The sequence below is a fragment of the Juglans regia genome, chromosome 13 (genome assembly GCF_001411555.2).
Source record: "Juglans regia cultivar Chandler chromosome 13, Walnut 2.0, whole genome shotgun sequence".
NCBI lineage: Eukaryota > Viridiplantae > Streptophyta > Magnoliopsida > Fagales > Juglandaceae > Juglans > Juglans regia.
The window spans coordinates 25,759,305-25,771,742 of NC_049913.1; the positions used below are offsets into that span (position 1 = coordinate 25,759,305).

General features: G+C 36.3%; 2 protein-coding genes across 2 annotated transcripts; one reads left to right on the forward strand and one right to left on the reverse strand.

The window, feature by feature from the left end:
• The first annotated feature begins 204 nt into the window (after positions 1-204).
• LOC108991831 (GDSL esterase/lipase At3g26430-like) lies at positions 205-2,933 on the forward strand. The gene is made up of 5 exons (XM_018966227.2): positions 205-526; positions 1,349-1,558; positions 1,651-1,820; positions 1,911-2,181; positions 2,308-2,933. Exons 1-5 carry the CDS (start codon positions 283-285, stop codon positions 2,562-2,564), a joined length of 1,152 nt encoding a protein of 383 aa, XP_018821772.1. The 5' UTR covers positions 205-282; the 3' UTR covers positions 2,565-2,933.
• A 523-nt stretch (positions 2,934-3,456) lies between these two features.
• Positions 3,457-11,330, reverse strand: LOC108991840. Its single transcript, XM_018966238.2, has 6 exons — positions 10,917-11,330; positions 10,591-10,761; positions 9,254-9,424; positions 8,988-9,167; positions 7,420-7,872; positions 3,457-4,886 (listed from the first exon to the last, which is right to left on the reverse strand). Exons 1-6 carry the CDS (start codon positions 11,217-11,219, stop codon positions 3,954-3,956), a joined length of 2,211 nt encoding a protein of 736 aa, XP_018821783.2. The 5' UTR covers positions 11,220-11,330; the 3' UTR covers positions 3,457-3,953.
• Positions 11,331-12,438: the final 1,108 nt, after the last annotated feature.

Genomic DNA, 12,438 nt, shown 5'->3' on the forward strand with positions numbered 1-12,438 from the left:
AGGGTAACCGGTGCGTAATTGATTTTAAAAAATATAAAACCGATACATACTGATTCGATCTTAAATTTTATCTAAAATCAAATCGAACTGGACCGATTACTATTAGAACGGCATCCCTCACAATCTCCACTCATAATATCCACTGTAAAAAGAAACGGGCCCGAAGCACAATTTTAGACGGAGACAAATATAGAAAGACATTAGCGGTTGCAAATTCCTCGTCTCTATGCTTATTCTTTATGTAATTCCTCTCTTCTCTCTCTCTCTCTCTCTCTCTCTCTCATGGAACCTAAATACATGATTTATGGTATCTTTCGCCTTGTAATGTCAATTGCACTACTAACAAGTCCTACTGTATCCATAACCAAATGCAATTTTCCGGCCATCTTCAACTTTGGTGACTCAAATTCAGACACCGGAGGTTTATCGGCAGCATTTGGAGAAGCTCCTCCACCCAATGGAGAAACCTATTTCCACTCTCCAGCAGGACGGTATTCTGATGGGCGTCTAGTAATCGATTTCATAGGTACTTCAGTTTCTCTTCCTTTTTTCTTTTCTCACCTTTCCTTTCATTTTTTTGATTTCATGTTGTTGGTTGAATCATCTATCCATTTTAATTAAGATGGATTCATGGCACTGCTACTGCGGGCATGAACACTGCTTCAACGTTTCGAAATTGGCAACTCAAAAGCCTAAAACAAATCAAGCATGGCATATATGTTTGTGATATTAGGAAAGCGATCTGTTTTTCAATTTTGTTTGCCTTAGATCTCAAGAATCAACTTCCACTAGGTACAGGAATGTTTGTTGTCATCTGCCCATGATGAACCGCATTTGTTTTTTGAGAAGACTTTGATATTCATATTCATTACATTTTTTTCGGGGGTTGCTTTTTCTTTTGTCGTTAATCAAGTTGAATAATGGCCACTAGGTACAGGAATGTTTGTTGTCATCTGCACATGATGAACCGCATTTATTTTTTGAGAAGACTTTGATATTCATATTCATCACATTTTTTTCGGGGGTTGCTTTTTCTTTTGTTGTTAATCAAGTTGAATAATGGCTTTTCTTTTAATTACATGGAAATGATAATGTGATTGTCCATTGATTACAGTTCTTCAAGCACTGTATGTAGTTATTTTATTTTCAATTCGGTGTGTATATAACAGCATTCAATTTACTTAAATAATAAGATTTGATTTATAAAATTCAAATTTTAAAATTTCTCTTCTAAATCAAATTAGGTCATGTAAGCAATTTAGCCGTTTTGTTATCCACATCTGTTTATAAATAAAACTTCTCAAAGAATGAAACAGAAGTAAGTAGCATACTGCTTGTTGGTTTTCAGCGGAAAGCATAGGATTACCTTATCTCAGTGCTTATCTGGACTCGGTGGGTTCAAACTTTAGCCATGGAGCCAATTTTGCAACTGCTGGATCAACCATCAGACCCCAAAACACAACCCTATCACAAAGTGGATATAGCCCCATTTCATTGGACGTGCAGTTTGTTCAATTCTCAGATTTTCACAGAAGATCCCAAGTATTTAAAAAACAAGGTAGGTCATGTTATAATTGCTCTCTCCTTTTCCTACCAATTGCTTTACTTAGGTTATTATTCTCAATGGGACTGTTTCAAAATCTGGCACAGGAGGGATCTTTGAGAAGTTGTTGCCAAAGGAAGATTATTTCTCTGAAGCTCTCTACACTTTCGACATTGGTCAAAATGATCTCACTGCTGGTTACAAACTCAACATGACCACTGAACAAGTCAAGGCATATATTCCTGATGTACTGGGCCAGTTCTCAAATGTCATTAGGGTAAAACAAATGGCTTTCTTTTTGTTTTTTCTCTCAGCCTTTATAGTTTAAAAAAGTTCAATGGTTGCTTTGCTTTCTTAACATTTGCAGAAGATATATGGTGAAGGGGGAAGGTCATTTTGGATACACAACACAGGCCCAGTGGGCTGCCTGCCATACATTTTGGACCGCTTTCTTGTCACGGCGGCCCAAATAGATAAATATGGGTGCGCAATTCCATTTAATGAGGTGGCCCAATATTTCAACCTCTGGTTGAAAGAAACCCTAGCCCAACTCAGAAAGGAACTTCCCGAGGCGACAATCACCTACATTGATGTCTACTCAGTGAAGTACACCCTCATAACCCAAGCCCAAGAACATGGTATTTTTAATTTCCTCATGTCCTCATTCTCCATTAGAGAAAATGTAATTGAAGAATTGCTGTGATTTGATAGGTTGAGCACTTGATCACCACCAATTAATTATTTGAATGGGGTTTTATTTGAAGGATTCCAAGAGCCTCTGATAGCATGCTGCGGGCACGGTGGGAAATATAATTTCAACAGGTTAATGAAGTGTGGGGCAAAGAAGACTATAAATGGCAAAGAGATTGTGATTGCAAAATCGTGCGAAGATCCGACGGTTCGGATTAATTGGGATGGGGTCCATTACACCGAGGCGGCTAATAAGTGGATATTCCAACAAATAGCTAATGGCTCATTTTCGGACCCACCAATTTCATTGAAAATAGCCTGTCATTCATAGGAATGGACCACTGAAATCACTTGGAACATTCTCTCTCTCTCTCTCTAATCTTCCCAAATCATGGAGGGAGGGAACAGCCTTTTAGAGAGATTGGCCACCACAGGCCCAAATCATGCAAGCATCCATCTCTCCCCCTTCCCATCTTTATGGCTACACCCGCATGTGAGAATCCTCCTGTAATGGCTCATCTGTAGTCCTTTTCTGTTTTAGTGTCATTTGTTACATTTTTTTTAAATAAATAAATAATGTAACATGACAATGATTTCACAATCTCGAGTGCTGGGTATTCAGAAAAGTGACAACAAACTCTCACAGTAGTATACGAGTTGAGGTGGTTCAAAACTTTCAATTCCTATTGTTAAAGGCGGAAGGGGAAAAAAAGGATTTCCTGCTGAGTTAGATGGATCAATGACTAAGTTTGTCTTTGTTGGATTTTAATGATGATGAGTTGGTAAAGAGGATTGAAAAATCAGTATGTGTTGAAGACTTGCAGTTTTATTTTAATTATTATTTCAGTTTCAGCCTTGTTTTTCTGAGTGGTTCTAGACACAGATTTTGTCTATTTCCACTGCAAAGCAGAAAATGTTCCTAGTGGTTTCTTAGGATAGTAAGAAAGGAAAATGTTACTTGAACCGATAAAATTGATCGATTGAATTTTTTATTTTTTATTTACTTAAAGATTAAGAAAGTGACTATTAGTACATTGGTATTTTTTTATTTTTTAAAAATGTTTAAAGATCTATTAAAAAAATGATTGAAATCAACGGGAAAAAAATAAAGACATTTGCACTTATCGGTCAAATTTCATCGGTTCATCATCGGTCTCAATAGCATTACCCTAATAAGAATCTGTTAGGACAATGAATCTAATAAACAAAGGAATATTATTATATTGAACAACAGTTTATACCATATCAATATACATCACACATATATATACATGCTCTTTTTGTTTGGTGCTTCTGTCACCTATATGGGACTTCATTAACTCTGGATGGATACTCAACAAAAGAAAAAAGAAAAGAAAAGAAAACACACATCATAATAGAACAACTAAGGTTGGGTAATGGGGATTGGAGAATTATCAAACTATTAGCAGATGGATGTGACCCAATCTGGCACGTCCAATCATGTCCATATTATTCAATCCCAGCTGTAGCTACGTACCACGATACCTACTCACTTTGGGCCCTTTGTGTTGGTCATTAAGCTTCCAAAGACCAAACTCTCTCTTTCTCTGCTTCCTCTTTGTGAGAGCTCAATTCAAAGACCACCATTCAAAATTTCAATGAACTTGGAACATGCATCTTTGTCTTCAACTCAATGGCTATGCCTGTGTTTTTTTATAATGTTGATGATGGTGATTACCAGAGAGGCCACTCTGCAAATTCATTCTACCCTCCAGGCATAGAAAAACAAGGAATACCTGGAAGACCCACCTGCCGTATCTTCATCTCCAGAAGCAGAAATATTGGACTCCTGATTTGACAAATGTGTTGATGGAGCTGAAGAAGACAGTGCTGATGTTGATGACTGAGGTACAGATAATGAAATTGGCCTAAATATGAACAGACCATGCCTTGTACCAGAGCTAAAGAGCCAGTCGTGGACATCCCAATAAACTTCTATTTTAGTGTTGTTTACACTGATGAACTCATTACCTCTAAACTTCCATTGAAGGTGCTTAATATGAATGGCTAGATTCCCATCTACCCTAATCTCCATTTTTGGATCAAACCCAACTAAAGAGTTCTCACTGCTGATTGCACTATTACACTCAATTGAGAGGTCATGAACATTACCTTTCTCTTGAAATTTGACTCTTGTGGAGAATTTCCTTTTGCCAAACACATGTTCCTTCCTTGAAACCAAAGTGGGTTCGATAAGAGCTGGCCTACAACCCGTTTTTCTGAAGGCATCTTTCTTTAGATCACCAACAACTAAAACCACCTCTTCTTCGCAAACAATGGCTACATAGTAATCTGATTGTGGCTCAGTCTCGCTGTTGAATTTTGCAGCTTTAAGGTCCCAAACCACATAGACTGTTTTCCCATCAATCACAAAATTCTTTGAGCCTTGTTTCCTCCCAAAATACCAAGCCTTGATCTCGACCTTGCACCGATGATGCTCATCTCCATCTAGTCCTCGAACGGAAACATATAGGCCATGTTGTAACACGTTCTTACACCATGTTATATTGATTAGACGACATTGACCGGCAATCTTTGTTAGATATACTGACATAGATACACTCTGACCTGACCTGATTACATTTGCTGGATCGTCAGCTGACCTCTCACCGGATGAAAAGCAAGCAGAAATTCCAATCGAATCATGCATGGTACTTAATTGAGGTTGCAAGAGAATCAATCGACTTATACTATGAAAGACTTTGACTTTGGACAAAGAACAGAGGATCAAACACTTGTTAAAACAGAGAAGGATGAAAGAATTTGATCAAGGTCTCACCCACAAGATCTGGCTCGTTGATGCTGAAGCCAGGGGCTCTTTTATCTACATGCTATCATCCACTGGAGGGTCCTCAGTCTCTAAACTGGCAATTGGAAATCTGGAGAGGAGTGGGGATTATGGCAGAACAACACCTTTTATATTCATTATGTGCATAGCCGTGTAAGCTTTTAGCTGTGTTTCCCCTTTTCTCTCTGTTTTCCAACTTTTTTCCTTCTTCAAAGCTGTTTGGTTTCAATGATAAGGTTTTATCTCCAAGAATTCTCTCTCATACCGGTAAAAAAGCAAACCAACCCCTTCAGATCAGTCTTGTATATCATGTGACGGGTGTACCAACAAAAAGTTTATGAGAGGAAGCGGGGGGCAGTCCTTTCAGGCATGAGCATGTGGGTGGGTGGGGATGAAAAGGAGGCTGGTGATGAAAAAGATATAGTAGACATTAAACAGAACTTGGATTTACAATGTGGGCTGTTACAATTCTACTTATTTTATGTTTTTTTGGTGTGTATTTTTTATTTGGGGTTTTCCATAACTTTCGAGTGTGGAACTGATGTAGAAAAGTGACTAGCCAAGGAATCTAGGATTGACGTGTAGAAAAACGTGAGGAATCTGCACAGATCGGGTCCAAACTCTCAGTCTTCACTGCACTGAGTTCAAGTAATAAGAAAATAAATGAACAGTGACCCAACTTTTCTGAAGTTTGAACTGGGGAACAAAAGAAAAACAAGGCAGGTCCAGACAAACGATTAAATTACACAACTTGTTGATAACAAATAATTCAGTCAGTTGGAGTATGGAGCTAAAGATTGAATGGTTCTCTTAGCATTCATCTTATGCTATCAATGGGCTTTTTCTTAGGGCTGTTAAATCGTGTTCGTATCATATCAAAACATGTATATTATATTATATGGGTCAACCCGAACACGACCCGTTAAGTTTATCGCGTCAAAATCTCAAACTCTAACGTGACCCATTAATATAACGGGTCGTGTCAACCCATTTTGACCCATTAGTGAAAACTACAAAATAGGTTGACCCGACTCAACCCGTTTATGTAAATGAATTGAACAGACCCGAAATTAACCCATTTGACCTGACTAAGTTTAGCATAATTTTATATAAATATTAAAATCACAATATATATAAAAAAATATAAAACTAAATAAAAGTCTAAAATTACAATCCAAACAATTAAAATATTGAAATTAAAATTCCAACAATTTTACTTTTAGGTATAAGGGTATAATTGTAATTTTAACTTTCTTAACGAGTTAAAACAAGTTGACCCAAACCCGTTAAGACTAAACCCAAACTCATTATTATCGTGTCGTGTTCATGTTAGATTAACAGATCGTATCACATATTGATACCCCTACTTCTTTTTTTTTTTTTTTCCCCATTTAATTTAGTTAATATTTGGAAATAGAATTTTGATGTTTTTACAATTTCCTTCTGAATACCTTTCAACTTGAGATGCTTTGGAATGCGAGTGCTTTTAGCCTTTTTGTTTACTAGGTAATGATTTAAATCACGATCAAGGTGCCTCACATGGTAAACTCTTCCTCAAAGTCAAGATACAGTACTATTGGAGTTGATAGTATCTCACCGGCGAAGGTATCCTTGCATTATCCTATGATCTACAAACGATACATTTCAACCATTCCTGACCTTATATCACGTAAACTTCTCATGATCGTCGTTCCTTTGGTCATCTAGTGGCCTTTTCTCGCCTGTAACGTTCACTTATACCTAACAATTAGTATTATAGTTAGACAGATCATTGAATGGATTACATATTGAGAAACTGAAGTTTTCTCCATCCCTCTCCCTCATTTGCTCTTTTCTTTCTCCTCTCAGTCTCTCTCTTTTCTTCCTAATTTCTTTTGCGATTGGCTTTGTCCTTATTTATCATTTTATTTCCCTTCTTTGTCAGGGGTTATAAAATAATCTCGAGTGTTTTGTCTGCTGCTTTGTTAACCTATGATGCCCGACAACTTTTAAGACACTCCAAACCAGCAACACTGTAATCTCAAACCAGATTCTCAAACAGTGTCATTGATTTAAGAAACTGTGATCATAGATTTAAAATTGGCATGTAAAATAAAAAGTGAAGAGGTGAGGGAGAGACATTATTAGCAGAGTGGTGGTCCAGAGTAAGATGATCAGAGTCAGTTGCGGGGAGAGGTCACAAACACAATGGTTGAGTCAGAAAGCACATTTTGAAAGAAAGAAAGAAAAAGCAATTTACTGGTACAATCGGAGTAAAAAGAATCTAAATCATCAGCAAGCTTTCTGTGTGGACATCATCCAAGTATCATATATATGCGCAGGGGGAAAGCATTTTTGAGAGTATGCGTGAAATCAACAGCCTCCAACTTTAGCTGTTACATTTGAATTGGCATAGATCAATTATCATCACAGTTACATCATCCAAGCTACCCCTACTCACAGCAAGGTTCACAAGCTCTTTGCAAGCAGCCACAAGTCCACCAGAGGCTGGTCTCCTCTTATGGTTAATAGTTTCTTTTGCTGGAGATTGAGTTTTCACATTTACTCGCTTTACTGAGGATATTCTTCGTGACTTTGACTGTGGGCTTTCATTTTCACTAGGAAAGTCATCTTCTTTACCTTTCCATCTAGCCGTTTTCTTATAGCTTGGATCCTTACTGGTTCCTTTTTGTTTCTTGACCAGTGAAATCCTCCGCAACTTTGCTGACAGGCTTACATTCACATGGCCATAATCATCTTCGTGATCTTTTCGAAAAACACTTGAGGGTCCCAATCTCTTTTCAACAAGACATAATCTAGTAACAAGATCAACAGCTTCTTGGTTGCCAACCTAGGCAAGATGGACAACATCAACTTTAACAATCAAATAAAACTAAAGAGATATATATATTTCAACCTCATGCAATGGGGTCTCAGTATGCAGCAACTAAGAAATGGTATCCAGCTCAAAACTAAACACACTGTTGAAAAAAAAGGAGAGCAACAGCTCCTTGTAATCCGTTTTCTTTTTTTTGTTTGAAAAATTACATTTAGTCACCCCCCCGCCCCTCTTCGTGATCTTTTCAAAAAACACTTGAGGGTCCCAATCTCTTTTCAACAAGACATAATCTAGTAACAAGATCAACAGCTTCTTGGTTGCCAACCTAGGCAAGATGGACAACATCAACTTAACAATCAAATAAAACTAAAGAGATATATATATTTCAACCTCATGCAATGGGGTGTCAGTATGCAGCAACTAAGAAATGGTATCCAACTCAAAACTAAACACACTGTTGAAAAAAAAGGAGAGCAACAGCTCCTTGTAATCCGTGTTTTTTTTTTTTTTTTTTTGAAAAATTACATTTAGTCCCCCCCCCCCCCCCCCCCCCCCCCCCCAAATAATGTCTCCAAAAATTATTAACTTTATCACATTACATCCCCAAACTACCAAAAAAGTTACAAGTGCACATTTCATTAAGATCCAGCATTAAGATGCAAGGGTGGTTATTTGAGATGCACGGTGTAATTATGATTGTTTCATAAGCAAACTACCCTTGTTTCAACTCCAACGATCTGTGTATATTTTATAATATTGATAAATTTATATATAGTTATCTCCAATATTTAAGTTTGACATTCAATTGAAATTAGATATTATTTCTAAAATTTAACCCAATTAGTGCAATCGCAGATGCTCTAATAAACCAAAACAAACTTACACAATCACTGATAACATAACCCAGGCTTTTGCTAGATTGTAATAAATCTATAATGACATAATGCATGACATACAAACTTAAGTTAACTAATCCATGATAAACCAAACACAAACTCAGCGACAAATATGAAGCAAACATGGGCATATACATTAAGGTAGCACTTCCAAAAAAATTAACTTCCCACATATCATCAAGTTTTAGCGTGGATTTTTTATATAAACTACTCCTACTTTCTTTTTCTCACCTCTTCCCACAATCCATCAGAAGCCAAGATAAGAAATTCCATGTCCGGTGTTAGCTTTAAGATACTTGTATCAGGCTCAGCCAGCACCCAGTTCTTCAGATGAGCATCTCCTATGCTCCTAGAAACAGAAAGTATCCCATGAACTCTCCATGCTCCTCGATGTATCTCTACATATCCCCCCTTCATCAGAGTATCAAGAGTCAAGACATGCAATCAATAACACTTCCTGCTCCACCCTTTAACACAATATATGAAAAAATATATACCATATCCTCGATTCTTTTCCGTTCATCCTCCTGGCCCACTCTATGATCTATCGTAAGAGCTTCTGACACGCCACCTCTACAAAGAACAGCCCTACAATCTCCTAGGTTTGAAATAACCACCTCTTGTCCCGCAATCAAGGCTGTGACACAGCAAGCACCACTGCCTAAACCCTGCATTTGTTCGTAATGATTAATGTAGCATTTTCGGAATATAAGAAAATAAGCAAAGATGAACTGGCATGGTAAGCAGGTGTATACTGTATACAATGCTGAACTGGCAAACTGTTTCATTGAAAGTACTACAAGGTAATTATCCTTTCCGGTTATCTATAGAATAAAAGGGATCAAGTGACCTCAATACCAATGAATTGACAAGGTTCATCATTACCACTGATATCATCCATGGAAAATATGAATACAGAAAGAGCGGTGCTCAGCATAGAGCACAAAGAATGGTTGGCCTAACCCAAAAGGTCAAGATTCAAAACTTAAGCCTATCCGAGATGAGATGCCATTAGGCCCTTGTACATAAACTTAACAACAAAAGTTGGCCTCAACAAAAAGAATAAAGATTGTAGTCATCCCATTCCACCTGTCTAAACAGAGAAACAAAACATCCACATAAGAATTAGACCGTGTTTGTTTTCGAAGATGAGATAAGATGAGATGAGTTGAGATAGAAATTGAAAATTAAATAAAATATTGTTAAAATATATTTTTTTAATATTATTATTGTTTTGGAATTTGAAAAAGTTGAATTGTTTATTTTATTTTGTGTGAGAATTTGAAAAAGTTATCATGATTAGATGAGATGAGATGAGATGTGTTGTAAAAACAAACCAGACCTTAGTTAACCTCATAAAAAAGAATAAACCGCAGTCATCTAATTCCACCTATCTCAACAAAGCAACAAGAATCCATATAAGATTCGCAGAAAACCAAATCTAGTCCCTCATTCGCTAATCGTTAGACCCATAATCCAAATTCTTTTCAAACTCTGTGTACAGCTGCTGCCTTTTATGGACCAAGAATAACGGAAATCCAAGTAGAAAAGATCTGTAACAACTAACAATTTCCCGTCAAAATCAGTTTCCACGATCATGTAAACCTAGTGTCCTGACTCGACGCAAAATTTATGATTCAACGCCACAGAAAAATTTCTTCCATTGAAGAAGCTCTACGGTCATCAAATTCAAAGGTGGTTCTTCTGATATTTACAGTTATTACAAGTTAAACATCAAATGGGTTCCTTTGTCATTATTTCATTATCAGAAAGAAGAAAATTCATAAAATAGAACAAGACTTTCAGAAATAAGAGGAACACAAACAAAAATTACCTGCTTCAGGAAATCCTGGTCTGTTTTCAGATACCCAGCTTTGACAGCCTCTTCCTTAGCCGTAGGCTCTTTACAGTTCTCCATCATCTCAAGAATGTTAGTGTGCAAATTCTCTGCAACAAACTCCGCAGCCTTCTTACCTCCATGTCCATCATAAACACCGAAAAAACCCTACACATTATTAAGAAAACTATATAATCAGTTACACTACAAATATCCCACTTTCATACACCAATTATCCAAGTACCAAGTAAGCCTCATTACAATATAAAAAAAAAAATTCAAAACAAATAAAAACGAAAAGGTAAAAGAAGCCATTAAATTACTTTATTTGAGTCGCCGAGTAAGCAAGGAAGAATCCTGTGGGTGTCTTCCATGAACTTCTTCTTGCCTTTGATGGAGAAAACCCCGACGCCAGTTTCACCGAGGCAGACAGCGTTGGCTCGGGGCGTGGGGTCTCGGGACGTGAACCTGTCCGTTCGGATTTCTTGCAAGACACTTGGGATCTCAATCATGGGGGGTCTCTTCCGCTTCAGTGAAGAAGACGAAGAAGGGGAATGAAGAGAGGATTTTGCGGCGGTAGAGGCGCTCGTGTTCGGCTCTGAAACAAACGAAGAGTCCCTCGCCATTGTTACAGAGAGACGGGAGGAGCAGAGGCTCTAACGGCTATAAAGAATTAATTATAGAGGGAGGGAGATAAGAGTCGTTGTAAACTTGTATGGAGTGAAGTGGGTGAAGTTGGGAAGAGTCAAAGTAGGAATGGAAAGCCGTTAGGGATTGCAGGGGTCAAAAGAATGATATTTTGGCTGCGAGCCGTTAGGATAATTAATTGGTCAAAAGTTTCATGGGTTTACCATTGATTTTTTTTATTTATTTTTTTCAACCATCGATACCATAAATCAATGGGTTTACCTGATTTGATTACATGATCGCTACCAATTATGTGCTCGATTTTTAGGTGAAATACAAAATTAAGTTCCTTTCTTAAGGCCCTTCCTTTTAAGGCATCCCTTCCTTGTAAATTGGTGAGTTGTAAAGATTTTTAAATATAATTATTTTAAAAAAATATGAATATGATAAAAGAAAGAGAATATTCCTTTTTTTTTTCCATCATATCTTTTCTTTGTTTTTAGAAAAATATTTACACACAATACTTTTTCACAACACTTTATATAATTATGTTTTAAATTAAGATCATTTTTGTAAAATAACTTAGACAAGTAACATCACTTTATAAAAATACCATCATCTTAAAACATAGTCGTGAGATTTATTGTGTGGGTATCATTATTCTTGTTTTTAAACTCTCTGCGACGAACGCTTTAGTAGGTTATGACTTGTTAGTTGTTTATGATTAATAGATTAAGGCCTAGTTTGGATAGTCAGATAATATGATAATATGTGAATAGTAGTTAGATATTTGTAAATAGTAATAAAACAGTTTAAATTAATATTCTAGACAATGTTAAGGTCACCAAAAAATGTGACCCTAAATTGTACCTATAGTACAAATTGTACTTTTTTTCAAACATTTTTTAAACCCCTTTAAATATTTTGAAAAATAAAAATAAAAAAACATTTCCTTAACTATCAAGTAAAAAAACCAAATATACAAAAAATAAAATCGGTAGCTTCTCTTGGTGGGAGAAGTATTTTCCCAAGATTTTTATTGGGTTTTGGAAAAGAAGAGAGAAAAAAAATTGAATAAAATTATTATAAAATTAAAATATTTTTATAATATAATTTTCGTTTTGGAATTTTAAAAAATTGAATTATTTTTTGTATTTTATATGAAAATTTAGAAAAGTTGTAATGATTAAATAAAAAGTTTGAAAGAGAAATTGAACA